The 23870-nt window shown below is 37.1% G+C and overlaps 2 protein-coding genes across 3 annotated transcripts; one reads left to right on the plus strand and one right to left on the minus strand.

The window, feature by feature from the left end:
- The first annotated feature begins 567 nt into the window (after nt 1-567).
- On the plus strand, nt 568-10214 carry slc26a6l (solute carrier family 26 member 6, like). The gene is made up of 19 exons (XM_048199402.1): nt 568-1873; nt 1952-2091; nt 2172-2282; nt 2474-2649; nt 3342-3506; nt 3609-3761; nt 4106-4188; nt 5868-6015; nt 6097-6210; nt 6292-6369; nt 6505-6600; nt 7001-7107; nt 7222-7291; nt 7536-7628; nt 8174-8284; nt 8872-9291; nt 9370-9424; nt 9527-9672; nt 9768-10214. The coding sequence occupies exons 1-19, from the start codon at nt 1740-1742 to the stop codon at nt 9789-9791; spliced, it is 2424 nt and encodes an 807-aa protein (XP_048055359.1). The 5' UTR covers nt 568-1739; the 3' UTR covers nt 9792-10214.
- p4htmb (prolyl 4-hydroxylase, transmembrane b) lies at nt 10199-20805 on the minus strand. Of its 2 annotated transcripts, XM_048199423.1 has the most exons (10): nt 20779-20805; nt 15333-15671; nt 15138-15219; nt 13808-13998; nt 13582-13678; nt 13260-13422; nt 12957-13142; nt 12061-12151; nt 11838-11961; nt 10199-11559 (listed from the first exon to the last, which is right to left on the minus strand). In XM_048199423.1, exons 1-10 carry the CDS (start codon nt 20788-20790, stop codon nt 11342-11344), a joined length of 1503 nt encoding a protein of 500 aa, XP_048055380.1. In that variant the 5' UTR covers nt 20791-20805; the 3' UTR covers nt 10199-11341. The 2 variants fall into 2 exon arrangements, with proteins under 2 accessions (XP_048055380.1, XP_048055381.1); XM_048199424.1 differs by lacking the exon at nt 20779-20805 and having other exon boundaries at nt 15333-16375.
- Between the last annotated feature and the right edge of the window lie 3065 nt (nt 20806-23870).

Here is a 23870-nt window from a genome sequence, read left to right on the forward strand (position 1 = left end):
CTTCTGGGAAGGCTTTCCATAAGGTTTAGGAGTGTGTTTATGGGAATTTTTGACCATTCTTCTAGAAGCGCATTTGTGAGGTCAGGCAGTGATGTTGGACAGGTCAGGACTCTGTGCAGGCCAGTCAAGTTCCTCCACACCAAACTCGCTCATCCACATCTTTATGGACCTTGCTTTGTGCACTGGTGCGCAGTCATGTTGGAACAGGAAGGGGCCATCCCCAAACTGTTTCCACAAAGTTGGGAGCATGAAATTGTCCAAAATGTCTTGGTATGCTGAAGCATTAAGTTCCTTTCACTGGAACTAAGGGGCCAAGCCCAACCCCTGAAAAACAACCCCACACCATAATCCCCCTCCACCAAACTTTACACTTGGCACAATGCAGTCAGTCTAGTACCGTTCTCCTGGTAACCGCCAAACCCAGCCTTGTCCATCGGATTGCCAGACAGAGAAGCGTGATTCATCACTCCAGAGAACACGTCTCCACTGCTCTAGAGTCCAGTGGCAGTGTGCTTTACACCACTGCATCCAACGCTTTGCATTGCACTTGGTGATGTAAGGCTTCGATGCAGCTGCTTGGCCATGGAAACCCATTCCATGAAGCTCTCTACGCACTGTTCTTGAGCTAATCTGAAGGCCACACAAAGTTTGGAGGTCTGTAGCTATTGACTCTGGAGAAAGTTGGCGATTTCCTCACACTGTGATTTTACATGGCATACTACTTCGTGGCTGAGTTACTGTTGTTCCCAATTTCTTCCACTTTGTTATGATACCACTAACAGTTGACCATGGAATATTTAGTAGTGAGGAAATTTCACGAATGGACTTATTCCACGGGTGGCAACATATCACGGTACCATGCTTGAATTCACTGAGCTCCTGAGAGCGACCCATTCTTTCACAAATGTTTGTAGAAGCAGTCTGCATGCCCAGGTGTTTGATTTTATACACCTGACCTGTGGCCATGGAAGTGATTGGAGCACCTGAATTCAATGATTTGGAGGGGTGTCCCAATACTTTTGGCAATAATAGTGTATCTTAAAATAGCCCCCCTATGCCCCCTATGTAATATATATACAGGACCATAGGTGTAATCGGTACAAGTCAGAGGCATACAGTACTCAATTATTAATATATTAACCACAGAGGAGAGACGTTACAGGATGAAGGATGTCAAAACATCTCTTCCTGTCCTTTTTTTGGAAGTCATTAATTCATAATATGCTGCACATCACAATGGAATTTTCTACTGGAACAGAAAAAAAGTTTCCATTGCAGTTCACCTTAGAGTGCACAAAGTAGCTACTAATGAACACAGGAGGAAAGTCTGAGTCAGCATTTGCACTAAAATAACACTAGAGTTGAGAGATAGAACTATCATTTTTTTTTTAAATATATATATAATTACATTTTTCTATAATGACATTTACAGTGGCAATATTATTGTAAGCTTGTTTTGCTCATTTAACACTTCTGAAATTGTATGCATTCAATAAAATTATTACATGCTATTACTTGTTCTTGAGTTAATCATTGGTAGAAAGCACAGCTTCAACCAACCCTATTATCTCCCCTTTTAAATATCCCACACAGCTTTAGAGGGATATCAGAGATTACTGTCACACAGAAAGCTTTATGAAGTTTTATTGTTACCGAGGTCAGTGAAACTTTGTGCTTTGTAATTTATTAAGTCTTGACACAGACCATTTATAGTAGCTATACAGTACAAAATATAGAAAATGGACTCAGGAAATGCAGACTATCATATACAGAGAGAGGTTATAGATGAACAGAGGCTGAAAGAGCGTTCGCAGAGAATGGACCGTTCCCAGACCAACCTTTCCATCTCACATCGGCTGAAGAAATCACTCAGGTAAGATACAGCCATGAAAGCAACTGTTTGTGTGAATGGAATCAGCATTGTTTTAAGTGTTTTCTTTGTTTTTTTCAGCTGTTCTGTACCCAAACTGAAACATAGCATAGTTGGTTTCTTGCCTGTTCTGTCCTGGTTGCCCCGTTACTCCATCTGGGATTATGGCATGCCCGATCTCATCTCTGGCATTAGTGTGGGCATTATGCACCTTCCACAGGGTAAAAGCATATTTCTTGACTTTTTAATGACTGAAACACAGTATAATCTATGTTTGAGACCTTGTATTTGTGTGTTTTAGGAATGGCATATGCTTTGCTGGCTTCATTGCCTCCGGTATTTGGACTCTACACATCCCTCTATCCTCCATTAATTTATTTTATTTTTGGGACCTCCAGACACATTTCCATAGGTGAGAGCCTAATTTGTATTTGAACACTAATGAAAATGATTAACTTTAGTTGGTTTTATTTTGTCTAAATGGATTGTTTTCTGCTTGAATCTTGTGTACATTGTCTATTTTTGATCTTGCAATATAAAAACTGAACTTCACAATGTTCTGACTCTAAATGTGTGTGTGTGTGTGTGTGTGTGTGTGTGTAGGCACATTTACTATCCTCAGTATTATGATTGGTAGTGTGACAGAGAGACTGGCCCCAGATGCAGATTTTCTGATTTACAATGGCACTAATGTGACTGAAGAGGTGGATATCATATCTAGAGACTTGTACAGAGTACAGGTTGCTGCTGCCACCACTGTACTGGGAGGACTTATTCAGGTAATAAATAAAAACACATACGGATTGATGCAAACACATAAAAATGTATATACCTAAAGCCATGTCATTTATAAATATACACAGAGTAAATATATATGCTACCGTTTAAAAGTTTGGGGTCAGTAGAGTTTTTTTTTTTTTTAAAGAAATAATACTTATTCAGCAGGGATTCATTAAATTGATCAAAAGAGAAAGTAAAGACATTTACAATGTTAAAAAAAGATTTGTTTAAAAATAAATGTTGTTCTTTTCTTCTATTCATCAAATATATTATTTTATATAAAAAAACATTAAGCAGCACAACAGTTTAATAATAATAAGAAGAAATGATTTTTGAGCACCAAATCAGCAAATTCGAATGATTTCAAAAGGATCTTGTGACACTATAGACTAGAGTAATGATGCTGAAAATGTAGCTTTTTAAAAATATATAACAAATCTTTTAAAATAGAAAACAGTTATTTTAAATTGTAATAATATTTCACAATATTACTATATTTACTGTAATTTTGTTCAAATAAATGCAGCTTTGGTAAGCATGAGAGACTTCTTTGAAAATAATAAAAAACCTTACCGACCTCAAACTTTTAAATGGTAGTGTATATACTGTACATATATTCACTATTTCACATGAATTATAATGTATCAGTTTCACATTGGAATTAAATACAATTTTGCATTCTCACTCTTAGGTTGTATTAGGTTTGGTGCAGTTTGGGTTTGTTGGTACGTATCTTTCAGAGCCATTGGTCAGAGGTTATACTACAGCTGCTTCTCTTCATGCTGTAGTAGCCCAGTTAAAGTACATCCTTGGAGTCTCACCCAAGCGCTTCAGTGGACCTCTGTCTATTGTCTATGTAAGTACAAGCTCACAAACAGAAAAATGCATTGGATGTGCATGCCTCAGTGCATGCAGACTTAAGCATTATTAAGCACTACTCTGTCATTTCTCTGTGCAGACTCTAGCAGACTTGGTTATGCTGTTGCCAGAGACTCATCTTCCAACTCTGCTGGCCAGTGTTGTGTCCATAGTGGTTCTCATCACTGCCAAAGAGCTTAACAATGCGCTCAGGCAAAAACTGCTGGTGCCTATTCCGGTGGAACTCTGCACTGTACGTATTGTAATCAGTGACAAATGTCCATTTTCAAATACCAAGTTGTACTTAGTAATATTTTTATTTAATATGATTTATTAAATCTCAATCAGTAATCAATCTCAATCTCTATCAGTATCTCTGTTGTATCTTTCAGTAGTGGCTGTCCTTGATGCCCTCTCTGTGCTATTAATCTGTGTAGTCAGCAATTCAACTCTCTGCATTAGAGTGTTTGCATCATATCCCCTAGTAATAACTAATTGCACCTAGTCTGGCTTCTTATTTACTACAAAGGAATCATTAACATCATTTTACCCTTAGCTCATGTAATTCATGAAAGTTTGTATATGCTTTTATGCTAGATTGTAGTGGCAACGGTTATATCATTCTACACTCGGCTGAATGAGAGCTATAAGATATCAGTCGTTGGCGAGATCCCAAGTGGGTGAGTTTTCACATCAAAAATATTTGGTGTTTTTAAAGGGTTAGTTCACCCAAAAATTAAATTTCTGTCATTAATTACTCACCCTCATGTTGTTCCAAACCCGTAAGATCTTCATTCATCTTCAGAACTCAAATTAAGATATTTTTGATGAAATCCAAGAGGTTTTTTTATCTCTCATAGAAAGCAACAGAATTACCACATTCAAGATCCAGAGACATGGTAAAGACATGGATAAAATAGTCAACGTGACTACAGTGGTTCAACCTTAAAGGGATAGTTCACCCAAAAAGTGATGTTTATCTGCTTACCCCCAGGGCATCCAAGATGTAGGTGACTTTGTTTCTTCAGTAGAACACAAATGATGATTTTTAACTCCAACCGTCGATGTCTGTCAGTCAAATAATGCGAGTCAACAGTATTTATATCATTTTTTACCTCTAATACACCACTATGTCCAACTGCGTTCAGCAATCGCTTGGTGAGGTCTGATCGCGCTCTGACAACGACAGTGATGTCTAGCTCTTATTGAAGTATAAACGCGAGACATCACTGCCGTTGTCAGAGCGCGATCAGACCTCACCAAGCGATTGCTGAACGCAGTTGGACATAGTGGTGTATTAGAGGTAAAAAATGATATAAATACTGTTCGTTTTCTCGCACAAACCGATCGTTTCGTGTCTTAGGACATCAATGTGCCGTCACGAGCCGCAGGGTTTAATTTGGATCTGTCTGTGCATGATTATTGACTCTTATAAATTGTGTTACCATTGACTTGCATTATGAGACTGACAGAAGGCGTGGAGTTAAAAATCATCATTTGTGTTCTGCTGAAGAAACAAAGTCACCTACATCTTGGATGCCCTGGGGGTAAGCAGATAAACATAAAATTTTCATATTTGGGTGAACTATCCCTTTAATGTTATGAAATGATGAGAATACTTTTTGTGTGCAAAAACAAAACAAAAATAACTTTATTTCAGTCTGTTACGCAGTTGACGGACGTAAACACGAAAGCTCTGCACTGCTTTCACTGCGCCAACTGTGTAACAGACTGACAGGGAAGAGGAAACATTTTTTAGATAAAGTTGTTATTTTTGTTTTGTTTTTGCACACAAAATGTATTGTTGTCGCATCATAACACTGAGGTTGAACCATTGTAGTCACGTTGACTATTTTAACCATGTCTTTACTACTTCTCTGGACCTTAAATGTGGTAATTTCGTTGCTTTCTATGGGAGATAAAAAATCTCTTGGATTTCATTAAAAGTGTTCCGAAGATGAACGAAGGTCTTGCGGGTTTGGAACGACATGAGGGTGAGTAATTAATGACAGAAATTTCAGTTTTTGGTTGAACTAACCCTTTAAATACTTTTTTTTCTCAGTTAGTGGTGCTTGGGAAGACAAGCATTGCAATATTATTATTGCTACCATTTATTTGACGGACATGGGGCAACCAGCTACAACACTCTAACAAACCACCTAGAAACCACCTAGCAACATGTTAAAACTATTCAGACACCTTAGCAACTGCATAGCAATGCCATGATAACCACAACTAGCATTGTTTTGGCTCATTCACATTTACTTCAGAAAATGCAATAATCAAGTTATATATCATAAAATATTGAAAAAATAATTATATGACTGATATTTCAAGTCTTTCTGATGTGTTTTCTCAGACTTCAGCCTCCCAGGGTTCCAAACGCCAGTGTCTTTTCTGAGGTGGTGTTGGATGCTTTTGCAATAGCCATTGTGGGTTATGCAATTTCTATCTCTTTGGGCAAAACCTTTGCTCTCAAACATGGTTACAAAGTAGAAAGCAACCAGGTGGGTTAATCACCATAACACATATGGATATCAAATAACTACACTACACAGCTGATCTGTCTTTTTCTCACTCATTTGTAGGAGCTGGTGGCTTTGGGTCTCAGTAATACATTTGGAGGTTTTTTCCAGTGTTTTTCAGTTTGTTCTTCTATGTCTCGCAGTCTCATACAGGAAAGCACAGGAGGCAAGACACAGGCAAGACAAATGCATTTATACATATCTGCGTATGTGTGCATTTATATATCTATGTTTGTTCATTACATTGTGTTTGTTTAGATGGCAGGAGTAGTGTCTGGTGTAATAGTACTGGTGACAGTACTAAAGTTAGGCTCACTTTTTCAGGAGCTGCCCAAGGTATGTATAAACAATCCTCTGTGCAGACTATGAGTCAGATTACCAAACTATTTTTACTTGATATAGATTCATTATACTGGTATGAGCTATGAATAAATTATGACTAGAATTTCCATTCTTTGTGTGTCTCTCTAGGCAGTTCTTGCCGCCATTGTATTTGTGAATCTGAAGGGAATGTTCAAGCAGTACTATGACATAGTCACACTGTGGCGTAGTAGCAGGATTGATCTGGTAAGTTATGCTACAGTCTCCACCAAAAATATACAAGCATTTAGTGGTGCTTCTGCATACTTAAATTCATCTGAACCACTTACGCAAAGTATTGAACTGAAAGTATTGAATATACATACACATTATATATACTATAACTTGTCCTGCACTGTTACAGACATGAATGGTAGATTATGTGGCTTATAGAGGGGATGTGTTTTTATTTTCTAAGTGAGGATCATAAAATTGCAGAAAAAAATCCCATTATAATAAAAATAATACTTTTGCATAGCAATGTGACAAATATATATATATATTTCAAAATCTAGTTTAATATTAATATTTAATTCTGCCAATAATTTCCCTGTTTGCTGGTTTGTCTGTACTTATTAATCTCTGTGCTCTATTTTTGTGTTTGTAGTTGATATGGTTGGTGACGTATGTGTCTACTGTGCTCTTTAATTTGGATATGGGTCTGGGGGCCTCCATGGGTTTTGCACTGCTCTCTGTTATCTTCAGAACTCAACGGTTGGAGTCTTTCCCTGCTTCTAATCTTCCAGCAGTGTTTCTCGCTTTTGTCATCTGCTTTGTTCTCTTACTGCATCATATCTGACCTTATCACATTACTTTTTTCTGTCTCAGGCCCAGTTATTCACTACTGGGACACCTCCCTGGTACTGAGCTGTATCTAGATATGGAGACACACAAAGAGGTGAGGTTTACATTAAGATCAAAAAACCGTAACTAATTTTAACTTCAATAAATAGACTAATAACACACAAAATGGCCCACAGTTCAACATTCCTGTGCAGTTTTGCTAAATGAAGAAATATCAGTCACATTTCCACTATTACTCCAGAAATATCAGGACAATTTGAATAGCATTGTAATAGCTTTAATATTTTAAATGTATCAACCTAAGCAGACCTGTGACAATCATGCTTTGTGTTTTGCAGGTGAGGGAGGTACCCGGTATCACCATATTTCGCTCTTCCGCCACCATGTACTTTGCTAATGCTGAACTTTATCTTGAGGCCCTTAAAAAAAAGGTAAAAATTTTTTGTTTGGAACTTGGTATATAATAGGGTATGTATTTTTCAATACTTTGTAATGTCACAGTGGCTCTCAACCAGGGGCCTGGGGCCCACTAGGAGGCCTCAGCAAACGTGCAGGGTGCCTTCCATCCAAGATGGCATAAAATCATTTATAATAAGACAAAACAAACATTAAAGGGATCGTTCACCCAAAAATTAAAATTCTGTCATCATTTACTCCCCCTCAAGTTGTTCCAAACTTCAATACATTTCTTTGTTCTGCTGTACACAAAGCAAGATATTTGGAAGAATGTTTGTAACCAAGCAGAAATATGAAATATCCCTTTAACATAAACTAAAACAACTATGCCACACTCTAAAATGTTTTACGTGCAAATTGTGAGTAAAGAATAAAACAACTGGATTTCTGGATGGGGCCCTTGAATATTGTTGTGGTTAGTGGGGGCCATTGGAGTCAAAAAGGTTGGGAACCACTGTCTTTTAAGATGTACCTATATTATTTTCACTAATGCATATTAATTGCTGATGTTTACTCAAAGAGTGGCCTGGACATCGGGAAAATGCTCACCTATAAGCGCAGACAGGAGGCCAAGCAGAGACGCAGAGAGAGGAGAGCAGAGCGGAGAGCCAGAAGAGAGGCTAAAAGACAGGTAGAAGATTTCTGCTGTTTCCATGGTAACTGGATAAAGATATGATAAACTGCACCATTAACATGAACTAGTCCTAATCCTGTACAATCATATATGCTCTGTTCCAAAACCTAGTGATCTTACAGAGGCAGCCTTTAAATGCTGTTACAAAAGATATCGGTACTTATGCTGCCTTCCAAGATACCTAATTTTGTCCATATTATAAGGCAAAGGCAGAATCACATGTAATTTTTGTGGAGAAGGCAATCCCAGAATGCATATTGATGAGCTCATTGAAAACATATTTAAAAAAATAAAGTCATTCAATACTGAAAAGCATCAATAAAAATATTTCACTGTAAATACAAATGGATAATTTTACATAATATTTGTGTGTGCTGTGTATATTCATGCATATTAGCTCAACCACATGATAATGTCAAACTCTATTGAAAGCAGTTGTTTCCTGTGCAGAGTGCTATTTATGTGGCAATTTCTAAACGGTCACAATTCCATAATGATTAAGTTGCTATGTATCCAGGAAGTCAAAAACCTAGTGAATTTATCTGCTCCAATCTGGGAACTGTCACTTTCATTCTCCTTTACAGAAAAAAGCTCTCAGGGAAGCCTCTCAGCGATCCAAAAATGCTGTATTTACAGTGGAAGATGAAACAGGGCAGTTGAAGGATGGAATGAATGGAGACATACACAGAGAGCTTAGCTGCAGAGAGCGGGAAAACAATACAGTGTTTGTAATACCCGAGACAGCACGGACATCTGATGGCCATCACACCTGGGTGTACCTTAAGGGCACTGACCCTGACACCGCCACCCTGGGGTCAGTGTCAGATCTACACGACGGGGACATCACCACGCTGGACTCCAGCAGTGAGGACACTTTAAGCAGGGACCTGGAGAGGATTTCTCTGGGATCCCTGGGGAAGTGGACCTGGGATATCCACTCCATCATATTGGATTTCTCCACTGCTAACTTTACTGATACAGTGGCCATTAAGACATTAAGGAATGTAAGTGATCCAAAAGTCCAACAGAGAAAAAGTGACTTTGCATTGCAACCAAGTTCTCATCACCATCTCTTATTGTAGATATTCCATGATTTTGGAGAGATCGATGTGGATATCTACTTGGCAGGCTGTCAAGGTAATGGGTCTATCATCATTACTTGTAAGATCAGCCTTCCTGTCAGATGTTTTATTCAGTCACTGATTAAAATATGTGGCCTGTGCATTGTTTTCACTCAAGCACTGGTGGTGGAACAGCTTGAACGTGGCGGCTTCTTCTCGGATGTCATCACTGAAGGGCGTGTCTTTGCTACTGTGCATGATGCTGTTTTGTACTGTCTCAAGCATCGAGGAGCTGTGACCATTCACAGCTATGAGAATGCTCTGGTAGGTTCTATATGTACACTATATTTGCTCACCAATATCATATATATCACATACGTGATAATATCATATACGTGATTTCAAACTTCTCATTTCAGGATATAAGTGGTACCCGACTATAAGAGAAGATTTCTGATTTCTTGATTGATGATTCATCTTGTTCTACATGCTCATACAAGCTATACACAAAAAAGTAAACCTCTCCGTCAAGTTATGTCTATGAAATTAATGCTCAAATAGCATTTGGCTCAGCATTTGACAGTAATGAAGCAAGTCTGTTACTTTTTTCTGATTTGGTTATGAAACATAGGCATTTAAATGTAATATTTTTGTGTTTGTATTTTTTTGGTTTATTTCACTAGTAAAGGATTATTGTAAATTATACTGATTGAACACTTACTTTTAAATGCAATGTAATTGGATTTTATACCATTTTATGAAAATGGTTATTTTTAACTTAAAAAGCAACAGACAAGTAGAAAAGTAGAAAAATGCAATTTGTTTTTAAAGAAAACAGCCTAGTCTCTGATTGGTCATTTTAATAATTTATTCAACAAAGTGATTCTGTGCATTTTAACAGCAACAATGTGATTCAAACTCCAACAAATAAATAAAATAAGTTAACCTCAGTCAGTCTTTGGATGCATTGCAATTAACAAAGAAAAAACATTACAAAATAAATTATTAAAATCCAAACAAATCATACAAGATTGTGCAAGTTTTACATGCTTTTTTTCCCCAGGTATATCTGAATGGGAATAAGTGTAAGAAACATCCTGACAGAGATGACTAGATGTTACATAGGTTACAACTCAACTATTTTTAGTTACTAGTTATGATAATAAACTAACCTGTAGTCCATTGACAAGAACTACAACTAGTTAATGCTGAGTGCACCTGCAGATAACGTTTCTCAAGTGTTTGGTGATTTTGATGTCAGTTAAAATGTCACTTCAGTAGAAAGCAACAATATATATTTACACATTCTTTGGCCACATACACTCTACATCCTCCAGCAATTGTGAAGTTGCTTAAGCACTGACTGTGCTTTATTTGCTGGAGGTTGCCAAAATCCCTAGTCATAATAACTGTCATCCCACCAGGGAAGAGATACACATCTCGGATGCACTTCTATTTACTATCACTGCATTTAACGATTAGCTGCGGTGTACAACCTTTGGAAGGTACAGTAGAGTGTCAATCTGTATGTAAACAAAGTTGTCAAATATGGCTGCATTCCCATGTAATGGGAATAATAATATTAATGCCTTCAATATCTACATTAGGAACAGTAGCATTGTCTTTCACAATTGCATAAAGCTCAGGCTGCTTATCCCTGAATCCAACCCAACACAGGTTCCAGCTCAAACACTGAGACCGCTGAAGGCTGGGTAAAGCTCATTCAATTATGAATATGAGGAAATGTTGGTAGGGCTACATTTCTATAGTGTGCATTTGTGTGGAAGAGCGAAACATACCACATACACATACACAAGTGTATTTTGTGTGTTTGTTGGTATGAGGTCAGTGCTTCAGGGTGTTTGAGTGATGCAGAGGCATGTGTGTGTGTATAGTGATGTTCTGCTGTGTGTGTGAAAGAGAAAGTGGCTAACTATAGACAGAAGTCAATGTGTATATTTGTGCATTGTTGTACCTGGATTTGTGTATGTGTTTACAGGTCTTGGTGTGTTTCAGTGTGTTGGTCTGTGTTCAGCTCTGAAATGAGTTCTTCTTGCTCTTGTGTCTCTTGTTGAGAAACTAAATGCTGGTAGCGCACCTGGCGCTGGTAGTCTGGATCGACATTGATCCAATTATTGGCAACCCACTTAGTCCCTCGTGTCACCACACAGCCACCATGAAGAGAGTACTCATCCTGTTCACCCACCCAACCTACAGAGGGCAGCACAGAACAACAATTACAGCTTATAAACATTTTACAGACAATTTATCTGGACAGTGAGGTCTAAAAGTCTCAAGTTAGACTTTCTACCACTTAAATTGTTATGCTGATAAAACAATTTGGGTTTGTGTATCAAACAATGATTCAACATAAAATGAAGTTTATGGATAATTGGTGCAAATATTGCACCACCATTATGTTTTATTCAGCTGTTTTCCAAAAGGTTAAACAATACATGACAAAACAGCAGACAAGTTATATTCATTACCTCTGCCATCGGAGAGATAGTTATACCAGAAAACTGCCGTCCCCTTGATGGGCTTCACTCTCAGGTTGCCTTTATCACAATGTTTCCTGGTGTCCAACAGATCCACATCATTCTGTATCAGTGACTGGAAAACACACATATTCATGCACATAATTATTGGCTGTTACTAGTGCAAAAATCTTGCTTTTGACACTGCAAAGACGTTTTATTCAACAGGACACACCGCTTCTTCATAAGTCCTGTTATCTGCCACTGGAAAGGTAGTCTCCCCTCCTTCTTCTACATTACTAAGGTAAAACAGAACCGTGATGTACCTGCAAAAAAAACACAAATACTATGAACTTAAGGGGCGGGGAATGTATGTTACATAATATTAACTTCATTTAAGGAAAGTGCCCCATTACACTATTTTAAAGGTTCGTAATTTTCTTTCGGAGGTCTCCTATAATAGGTTTACATGCATCTAAGGTCAAAAAACACTCTAATTTTCTCATAATATACATTGCAGCATCACCTCTTTTCTCACAGTGTCTGAAAAGGATTGATCAAGGATCTGGTGTCTCTAAACCCCTCCTTTTCAAGAGCATACTGTGCTCTGATTGGTCAAACTAACTACCGCTTACAGTGCGTGTTGGAAAAGAAACGTCCATTATCATATATGAATTTTGGCTCTGGAGGTACTTGTATAGACAGTGATATGAACAGTAACAGTAATGGTTGGTTTTACCGTATTAATTCTAGCTGAGTCCTCATCCTTTGGAATAAGGCATGCAATGTGGATTTGCTTTCGCAGCATTTTCTTGATATGTCGACAACACAAACCAAACTCTTCCAGGCTTCAGCTACAACTACAGTGTCTGAGGATGGCTCAAAGTGGCTCAAAGAGATAACAACTCCTTTGATCTTTGAAACTTTGCAGACCTTTTACATACACAAACAGCTATATTACACACTACATGAAAGGTAATATCCGAAACAGCATAACAGGGGCACTTCAATTAACTTAATATCACACTCATAATCATGCTGTTGTTCTAAATACATTTTTGCTTGTGTGATAATGCTTAAATATTATCTATGACATTATATGAAATATTAATCTTAATCTCTTCGGCTTACCTGCAGGAAGTCTGGAATGGGGAGGTGGTATTGGCAGCGAGGCGAGTGTGTGTGCAGGCTGTTTCAGGGTACACTGGCCCACTGTCATGATGAGCGTGGTAATGGCCGCCCTGCTCATAGCGCACCACTTGTAGAGGTTCACTTAACTCCACCAGAGAGGATGGCAGTCGCGTTAAAAGAGTGACTCTTGAAAGACAGAAAGAGATATAGAGCATTAATACAAACTGAGAAACACATGAAAACTTTTGAAAAGTAGTGTATGTCAGCACACTTGATAGATGGACAAACAGAGAGCAGGTAAACCTTTTGCGAAGGTCTTGAAGAACCTGATGGGCTCCCTGACCCTGGTAGAGCCAGGTGTGTCTGCTGTTCCTCACCAGCTGGCTCCTTTCTACCCCGCGCTGTAGCAGAAACCGCTGAAAGGCATCGCTTCTCAGACGCCCAAACTCCTCTAAACTCAAGAGACCTGTGTCAAAAGACACATATACCTAAAACATACATTCGGACACTGAAATTTAACATGTATTTGGCAAACCAAGATCTATGTGTATTTTGGATGTCTGCTTATGGGTTATCTGCAGTTAAGCTGTAATGTTCAAATAAGATCTCCTGCTTAGGTCTTTACCATTTCCATCCTGATCAACCTTTAAGCCATCATAGATTTCCTTAAGGTTCTCAGAAGTTAACCAGATTCCATCTCTCACTCGAGAGTGTGTCAATATCTACACCAGAAAATACGGCAATAAAGTTACAGATTACACGTAACGTAAATGAACAAACATAAACAGAGATACACATGTGACATATCCACACATTACATTAACAAATCGCAAAACCAAGGCTCGGCAGACCTCGTGAGGTTGTAGTTGGCCATCTTGGTTGAGGTCAAGGAAATTGAAGATTTCCTCCGGACTGAGGTTGAGCTGCTGATTAAGTTCCTCTTGACCTTCAGGGACCATGACCTGACTCTCCATCAAACCCTTCAGCTGAGCCAGACGCACAACCACACCACACTCCTCGTCTGACAGAAAGCCAGGGATCTCTGCAGCAACGCACGCACAAACAGAGCCACAATGATGCTTCACACAGATAAGTGAATTAACACAAAAACGCTAATAACAAACAATGTATGCCTTAACAAGGACACTGAATATTTCATTTCATAAGATAACTGAACAATCTAAATTCTAGCAGATACCTTTCATTAATGTTCATTTTAAACATATTGGGAATTATTAATGAAAAATGCACACACTGCAATTATGTCATCTGACACTTTAAATGCTCAAGCTCTTTAAAGTCGGGATGTTTTTATTCTGAAACAGATTCAAACAATATTGTCATTCACCAGTTAATGTGCCCATAAAATCTTAGCGTAAGTGGTAAACAGATTCGGCTTGCTGTCTGCTATAGAGGGGTTCGGAAAGGATATTCTACCTGAGCTCCGATTGCCCCCCATAACAGGCAAAAATAATACAAAAAGGAGGAGAAGGGGAGGAGGAGGGATGCTGAAAGATCTAACAACAGGAAGAGGTAAGATGCTGGTTTTATACCTTGGTATTAATTGGAAGATTAGATGGGCGTACTCCTCCCGAAAATTACGTTTATTAACTTCACTTATTATTATAACTGTAGTGTGGACCTCACTATTCCCATACAATTAGAATGAGTATTAAAGTTTTAATAATGTTTCTTCTAATTCTATGAGAATGCTGAAGTTATAGCTATAACACTGAAATCACGCAATCATTTTTTTAAATTTTTTTTTACAGCTAATGAAAGATAAAAACACTGACAGCCAATCAGAATCCATACAACTTGAGCATTTGCAAGTGACATAACTGCAGTACATGCTTATAATAAACAGAACATTATTGTCCATTTGTTTGGATGCTAATATAGTTATTGTTCTCAATGTGAACGAGCCTTGAATATTAATTAGGTGGGATAATGTTCGTTTAATGGTTGTGATTGATTTGCTTAAAGTAGGTGAGTGGATGCTAGCCATGACTACTTTTATGGTACTTTTTTGTTCTCTCAACAGCCCTACAATTGCTGTATGAAAAAAAGAGCACTATGGACACTCTGTGAAATATCTTCTTTTGTGTGCATAAAAAGAAAATCACATGGGTTATGATTTTTAGGGAGTGAACTATTCCTTTGCAGCAACTTGTCTTTTACCAAACAGAAGGGGCTTTAGACTGAGTGTCTTCATCTCGTGGACTTTCCCTGGCACCAGTGACACTTTTTGTACATGGCCCACCTAAAAAAAGGGAAAAAAAAAAAAAAAAAAAAAAAAAAGACCTTGTTGTTTTTGGAGGATAAAAGGATATAAATACGCACAGAGCTCCAAATCATCTAATGTATACTCCTTACCCGTATTCCTTCAATGCGAGGAAGATACATATTTCGAGGGAAACCCGAGTCTGCAGAGGTCTGCGGATCTGACGGTCCGGTAACTTTCTGACTGTTGTCTCTGCTTGTAAAATCTCGGTTTGCCGTGCTTGTGTTAGAGCCGTTGTTATAATGCACATACAGTAGAAGTGCAATGACATTGATGATGTAAACGTGGAAGAAAACCATCACCACCATGAAGTAAGAGCGAGAACACACGCTGCTCTTCTGCAGAGAGACGCGCTGACGGGGCAGAGACCGCGGTGGCGGTGATGATGATGATGCTGCTGATGATGCGGTGTCATCCTCCTCAATATTGTCCTGGGGTTCCATCATTTTGGCAAACAACACTTTTTATTGGTCGGTTTAAAATACACTATTCAGAGCATTATGATACAAGTCATAGCTGCTATTTGACAAATCCAGCATTAAAACAGAAGTCTCTCAGAGGAGATCAGCAGCTGACTGGCTAACCTGCTAAAACGCGACCTTTTATAATAAGCTTGTTAACTACACGAATAAATAGCAAAATATGCTCGATAACACCCGCTGCTTTAAAATACGGTTAAAGAAATTTTAGGATGAATAATTTTCGTCAGTATAAGCGTACCTCCGGTTTGTGGTAGCATGACACTCTCTGGCTTACTCAGCACTTCCAGTTGTCAACATTCACTCTCTTGTTTACATCGAGACGCGTGATATAGCAACTGCGCAGCTTCTAGTATCCTGCGAACCGTTGCGCCGAAGCACCATTTTGAAATTCGTTCTCCTCAAAATCCGTGTTGGGAAGATCTTGTAGTGCCTGCTTATAATAATTTGAATTTATCTGCCAGCTTCCTTGGCTATACATCTCGAAGTGAAAGTGCAGATGACTGGACTTTCGAGGGACGCCATTCCCCTGACAACTGCGGCATCCTCGACCGACGCACGGCTCATCTACTCTAGCGACGTTCGATTCGGGAATGAGCCGTTCTTAGGAATCGAATCTTTTGAAGGAATCGGTTGAACAGGTTCACAAACTGATCTGGACAATCAACGAGAACTGTATTTTTAATGAAACTAATAAATAACTTAAGAAACAGCGATATGTTCAGCATATACGTCATGCTGGGATGTCGGACAATTTATCCTAGCAACGCAAATTTTAATTTTAATTTTAATTAATTTTTAGCATTAAGTAATTTATTTGTAATAAACTCTTAAAGTGGGCTATTAAAAAGTGTTATTTACATGTTTATGTTTTTTTAAACATATGCGCAGAGTATGACGTCATATTGTGACCCTGGCATATTGTTTTATTGTTATATGACAATGATGACAATTGTTGTTACTTTTTTTCTTTCAAGCATTTAAAAAAATAGTGTGCGTTGCTATGAAAACAATGTTAACAAAGGTCTTGAATACATTGTTAATTTATTCATATTGCTGGCAAAATTTTATATACATAAACAAAAATGCTTTTAATTTAAGGTATTTTTAGTGGAATTTGATTGTTTTACATCTCTGAAATTGTTAAAAAACAAAAAGTCATTAACATGTCATTAACGTTTAAAATATTATGATATTATTTTCATATCCCCGTTAGTAGTTAATGTCACACTTATGCTATGCTTTGTTTGTAAATTGTTATATTCTCATTAAAAAAAAAAAAAAAAAAAGGGGGAAAAAAGAAGAAAAAAGTAGTATTGTGCATTGTGAAAAAAAATAAATAAAAAATAAGTAGTGTGCCTTGTCCGCTCTACTCGTGAGCGCAAGTAGGCATGTTTTTATGTTCATTTTTATTTCCTGTCGCCAGGCTCTTTTTATTATATAATATGACAGTGTAAACAGCTCATAACCCTTTTATTTAAAGGCTTAATTTATGTCCCGTACGCCGGTTCGTTGCATTACGATTGCAAGCAGTATTTATAATGTCAAAAATGTGATGTGCAGTCAGAGGTGGGTCCGTGTACGTTTTGATAGTATGTTTTCCAATTTGAAATGAAATACGCAGAAACGAGAAAACGGTCGTTTCCCGTTTTTTCGTTTGTTAAAAAAAACGGAATAACGAGATTTTGACTCGATTTTCGTTTTTTCGGGTCACGGATAGAAAAGGGAAACACGACTTCAAAACTCGTTTTCCACATGTGGGCGGTCATTACACGCCCCTTTCAGCCGATTGGTCAATCAAATCTGAGCCAGTGTCATCTTCAGTTCGTTTAACAAAATAATAGTCCTCTGCCGCTATATCAGTAGATGTCATAAATCGGCTTTCTTCTGTGCAACCTAACGCGTATTTCACAGAAATATTTATTTCAGAAATGTTAATCAGCACACAGACTGTTGTAATGCTGTTTGTAGATTTAAAAAAAAAAAAAAAAAGTTTTTATTTTATTCTATTTTGAATAAATAGAATAAATCACAATTTTGAAAAACGAACAATAGCTCATCTCTCTTTATTTATTTTATATAGCCTAACATTGCCTGCTGAATATAGGCTAATGTTAATAACCCTTTGGTTAAAAGATTGAGGGAATATGTAAATATCAAACATTAAAGATCAAAATTACAGCTACATAGCTATTTTAGTTATGACAAAAATAATATATAAATGTTAAGCCAAAACGAATTAATTTAAAGCTGAACTGAAACAGAAACCGGGGTTATAACCTAGGCTACCTCTCTAATTTGACACAAATCCAAATGTTTCTATCACGATTTGGAGGCTAAACTATATTTATTAATTGAACGCTTTTATTGTAGCCTACACAGACTAGGCTACTTAAAATGAGCAGTATAGCTTTTTATATATTTGGTTGAATGCAGGCTATGTTTTGACAGTTAACAGGCTGTGATGTCAAGTTACTAAAACTGATGTTGTGTGAGCGCGTGAGGCGCCGACGCGTTCACTTGAATTTTCTTATAAAAGCGGAAACAACTTAAAATACTCAGACATTTATGGTCAAATATATGTAACACCATTCGAATCTGTGAAGGGTTAAATAGGCCTATTATTTTTGTACACTCACAATAAAAACAAAACATTGCTCGTAAAATAAACAAAGACATTTTCTGCTGTCTCGGTTTCCTTTCTGTGAACTTCTCAAAAATGAACCGACACTCATATTGTCGCATTTTTTCCCCTTTCATTTTGGTAATATGTTAATTACTTAAGTGAAATAAATTTCGCGCATAGACATAGGCTATTTATTCCTTTTATATAATTGAATCCTTTTTTCTCCGTTCACAGAAGCGCAGCAGGTGCGTGGTGATGAACCATGTTCTGTTGTTTATTCTGCTATTTGTACATGTCTAAAACTAAACCCCTGGGATTTTTTTAATGATTCACAGACATTTATCATTTATCATTCTAATTTAATATAATCTTGTCGGATAATGAAACGATGATCGCGTCAGTTGAAAGTCAGGGGGAAAACAACAGAAATGATATTGACAAGGCAACAATAATTTTCGTTTAGTTTAAGTTTTTCAAAACATCTACAGAACTGCAAACAGTAAATTTTCCCGCTGTTTAAGCCACGAATATTTACAAAATAAAATAATTACAAAGATAATAAAAGATCTATGTTTGAATATACGAGAATTTTTGTTTTGCTGTTGTCCACTAAAGCAATTGACGCAGAATCGCCAATTGCTGTTAAATCGAAATTGAAAGTAAAATGTTCAGGGCCATGTATAGCTAATTCATTCAAAAGCGAAGGAAAGACAGAAAAAGTGAGGATAGCAAGTAAACTGTGACATAATAATGTTCACTGTGTTCATAAAAGTGTTTAATTTAAGAGATAAAATCTGCATGGCCATTTATAAACTGTAAGGAAAACTAAAAAGCCCCCCGATGGTGATACCGTTATTAGGTGTTGCCACCTAGTGGATAGCCTATTTTCTAATATGACTGCATAGTCTACTGCAAGGAATGCGTCTGCTAAATGATTGAATTTAAATGTATAAAATGTAAACAAAACATTAAAAAAAAAAAAAAAAAAAAAAAAAAAAAAAAAGAGTGCAGTAGCCACTGATCTATAATAGAGAATAGTCTATCATTATGTATAGCCTATTGATCGGTGGTAGTAGCCCAAAGGATGTCATGCGCTTGGTAACAGATGTAGAGGCATTTACATTTTACATTTTAAAAACACAATGACAGCTTAAAAACAGACTTAATTAAATTTACTGTAGGTTTTTTAAACATTTTTTTTTATCTGTGCATACATATTTCTGTGAAATACGCGTTAGGTTGCACAGAAGAAAGACGATTTATGAAATCTACTGATATAGCAGCAGAGGACTGTTATTTTGTTGAACGAACTGAAGATGACGTCACTGGCTCAGTCTATGGTTTCATCGAAAGGCGATGGCGATCCTTTGCCCCGCAGTAGATATTTTTATATTTTCAGTGTTATTTATGCAGCAATACTAATGCGCTGTGAAGTCATCGATAAAAAAATAAGAGCAGCTTCTTAACACAAAATAGTTGTTGTTGCTGGTGGTGTGTGTTACATTTGTTTTCACGATATGTAGCCTATGGATAAAAAGACAAATATGAAATATAATAAATATAGGCTAATAAAACTATTCCTATTTGACATGTGACAACACCTATAACGGTATCACCGTCAGGGGGCTTTTTAGTTTTCCTTAGCTTATAAATGGTCATGCATATACATAATGATAGGCTATTCTCTGTTATATATCAGTGGCTACTGCACTCTTTTTTTTTTTTTTTTTTTTTTTATTATTTTAATGTTTTGTTCACATTTTATAAATTTAAATTCAATCATTTAGCAGACGCATTCCTTGCAGTAGGTTATATAGTAGACCAGCGGTTCCCAAACTTTTTTTCCTGCGCACCCCCTTCTATGTCCCAACCGGGTTGGCGCACCCCCAATCACCACTTCAAAAAAAAAAAAAAAAACGCAACAAAGCTTTGTTTTATCGCCATATAAAGACTCATGTTTAATCATGCGCAAATAACCAGAACACGCATGACAATGACAACATCAACAAAGCTTCAATATAATGCAACAAAGCTACGCACAAGCTTCCACTTTTAAGAGGACGAGTGACAGACACCGGCTCAGTGACTACGTTTACATGGACAGCAGTAATCCGATATTAATATGATTAAGACAATACTCTGATTAAGAAAGGACCATGTAAACAGCGATGTTTTATTACCTTAATCCGAATAAGTCATACTCGAAGTAAACACAAATCGAATTAAGACAGGTGGAGTATTCCTATTTTAGTCGCATTATTGGAGTGCGTTATAGACATGTACACACCTTAATCACACTATTAACGTCATGTGGGAGTTTTCGCTACATTTTGCCACAGGACACATAATACACACATGGCAGTGGTCAACCGTTTTGACGGCAAACAAGAGAGCAAGCGTCAAGCAAGAAGCCACAAATCAAATTCCTCTCACCTCATCTCTCATCCAGTACCTCTGAGTTTGTCGCGGTGGCGTGAATAAAAGTTGCCGAATTAAAGTACAGGCTGACAGCAACATAGTGTGGGCCAGATCTGGGCTAAACTATGTTGCTGTCAGGGGGCCTGTTGCTGGAGAATTTGTATCTACCGTTGTCTATTTACAGAGCCCCACACGAGAGAGAAAATAAATAGTAGCCTGGGCTAAATCGTGCGAACGATTTACTAATTTGTTCCCTCTATGTATAAATCGAGGGAACGAATTAGTAAATCATGCACATAATCTCTTTATTTATTCTTGCATGTCATGTGCGGGCTCCGTAGACTATATATATTTGCACGTATTGCATGTCAAATAATTAACTGCACTTGAAGCTTTCGTAAGTTTAAAAATGAAAACACCCAAAACTGTATATGGCACGAACTGTGTGCGCACCACACTTTGGGAATCCCTGTAGTAGACTATTCAGTTATATTAGAAAATAGGCCGTCCACTAGGTGGCGCACATGGACAACTATCACCATGGCCACGATAACCTCCGTGCTGGGTTTTGTCTTTTTTTACAGTCTATGGTTTCATCGAAAGGCGATGGCGATCCTTTGCCCCGCAGTAGATATTTTTATATTTTCAGTGTTATTTATGCAGCAATACTAATGCGCTGTGAAGTCATCGATAAAAAAATAAGAGCAGCTTCTTAACACAAAATAGTTGTTGTTGCTGGTGGTGTGTGTTACATTTGTTTTCACGATATGTAGCCTATGGATAAAAAGACAAATATGAAATATAATAAATATAGGCTAATAAAACTATTCCTATTTGACATGTGACAACACCTATAACGGTATCACCGTCAGGGGGCTTTTTAGTTTTCCTTAGCTTATAAATGGTCATGCATATTTTACCTCTTAAATTAAACATAGCCCTATAAACTTTTATGAACACAGTGAACATTATTATATGTCACAGTTTACTTGCTATCCTCACTTTTTCTGTCTTTCCTTCGCTTTTGAATGAATTAGCTATAAATGGCCCTGAACATTTTACTTTCAATTTCGAATTAACGGCAATTGGCGATTCTGCGTCAATTGCTTCAGTGGACAACAGCAAAACAAAAACTCTCGTATATTAAACATAGAACTTTTATTATCTTCGTAATTATTTTATTAGCCTATCTTTTATTATCTTTGTAAATATTCGTGGCTTAAACAGCGGGAAAATTTACTGTAATGCAGTTCTGTGGATGTTTTGAAAAACTTAAACTAAACGAAAATTATTGTTGCCTTTTCAATATCATTTCTGTTTTTTTCCCCCCTGAGTTTCTACTGACGCGATCATGGTTTCATTAACCGACAAGATTAGCCTATATTAAATTAGAAGTAAACGAAATTAGAATTGATAAATGTCTGTGAATCATTAAAAAAATCCCAGGGTTTAGTTTTAGCCTACATGAACAAATAGCAGAATAAACAACAAAACGTGAGGATTCATCATCATCACGCACCTGCAGCGCTTCTGTGAACGGAGAAAAAATGATTAAATTATATAAAAGGTATAACTGTCTATGCGCGAAATTTATTTCACTTAAATAATTAACATATTGAAGAGGGAAACAATTCGACAATAGAGTGTCGGTTAATTTTTGAGAAGTTCACAGAAAGGAAACCGAGACAGCAGAACATTTCTTTGTTTATTTTACGAGCAATGTTTTGTTTTTTGTGAGTGTACAAAAATAATAGGCCTATTTAACCCTTCACAGATTCGAATGGTGTTACATATATTTGACCATAAATGTCTGAGTATTTTAAGTTGTTTCCGCTTTTATAAGAAAATTCAAGTGAATGCATCGGCGCCTCACGCGCACAACATCAGTTTTAGTAACTTGACATCGCAGTCTGTTAACTGCCAAATTAACACACATTTAACCAAATATATAAAAAGTTATACTGCTCATTTAAGTAGTCTGTGTAGCCTACAATAAAAGGTTTAAATAATAAATATAGTTTAGCCTCCAAACATATTGAAACATTTGGATTTGTGTCTAATTAGAGAGGTAGCCTAGGTTATAACGCCGGTTTCTGTTTCAGTTCAGCTTCAAATGAATTCGTTTTGGCTTAACATTTATATATTATTTTTGTAATTTTGATCTTTAATGTTTGATCTTTACATATTCCCTCAATCTTTTAACCGTGGTGTTATTAACATTGGCCTATTCAGCAGGCAATGTTCAACACAGTCTAGGCTATATAAAATAAATAAATAAATAAATAAATAAATAAAGACAGATGAGCTATTGTTCGTTTTTCAAAATTGCTTACACTACTTATTTATTGTGATTTATTCTATTTATTCAAAATAGAATAAAATAAAAACTGTATTTAAAAAAAAAAAAAATCTGTGCTGTTCATCCGCTCCTCTGTGTGTGTAGCGCAGTTTCACCATGCATATTAAACTACAAACAGCATTATAACAGTATAACAGTGTGCTGATTAATATTTCTGAAATAAATATTTCTGTGAAATACGCGTTAGGTTGCACAGAAGAAAGCCGATTTATGACATCTACTGATATAGCGGCAGAGGACTGTTATTTTGTTGAACGAACTGAAGATGACGTCACTGGCTCAGATTTGATTGACCAATCGGCTGAAAGGGGCGTGTAATGACCGCCCACATGTGGAAAACGAGTTTTGAAGTCGTGTTTCCGTTTTCTATCCGTGACCCGAAATAACGAAAATCGAGTCAAAATCTCGTTTTCCCGTTTTTTTTACAAAACGAAAAAACGGAAAACGGCCGTTTTCTCATTTTTGCGTATTTCATTTCGAATTGGAAAACAAACTATCAAAACGTACACGGACCGAGGTGTCTGCTGTTTAAACGAGTCTTCACACCGATACGCTTGTGCTTCGTGGGGTTTTGACTGGATACTGTTTCTTATTCAAATTTTAGTGATTTTCTCTGCCATCATACATGTCACAGTTTTAATTCTGGATGTCCTGTAAAGAACACATTCAGGGCTTTTCAGAGATACCAAATGTTCGGAGGTTTCACCATGACCACTCCATCTCCTTGGTCTTTGAAAATGACTGACAT

Source organism: Megalobrama amblycephala, linkage group LG8 (genome assembly GCF_018812025.1).
Source record: "Megalobrama amblycephala isolate DHTTF-2021 linkage group LG8, ASM1881202v1, whole genome shotgun sequence".
Lineage (NCBI taxonomy): Eukaryota > Metazoa > Chordata > Actinopteri > Cypriniformes > Xenocyprididae > Megalobrama > Megalobrama amblycephala.

Excerpts from the sequence above, each read along its gene's own strand:
- p4htmb (XM_048199424.1), bottom strand. The coding sequence starts at position 15,686 with ATGATGGAACCCCAGGACAATATTGAGGAGGATGACACCGCATCATCA. Across the intron at positions 15,220-15,332 it reads CTCGCATTGAAGGAATACGG|GTGGGCCATGTACAAAAAGT; the intron begins GTAAGGAGTATA and ends CCCTTTTTTTAG. Across the intron at positions 13,999-15,137 it reads TCTAAAGCCCCTTCTGTTTG|AGATCCCTGGCTTTCTGTCA; the intron begins GTAAAAGACAAG and ends GCGTTGCTGCAG.
- slc26a6l (XM_048199402.1), top strand. The coding sequence starts at position 1,740 with ATGGACTCAGGAAATGCAGACTATCATATACAGAGAGAGGTTATAGAT. Across the intron at positions 6,601-7,000 it reads GTAGTAGCAGGATTGATCTG|TTGATATGGTTGGTGACGTA; the intron begins GTAAGTTATGCT and ends TTGTGTTTGTAG. Across the intron at positions 7,629-8,173 it reads TTGAGGCCCTTAAAAAAAAG|AGTGGCCTGGACATCGGGAA; the intron begins GTAAAAATTTTT and ends GTTTACTCAAAG.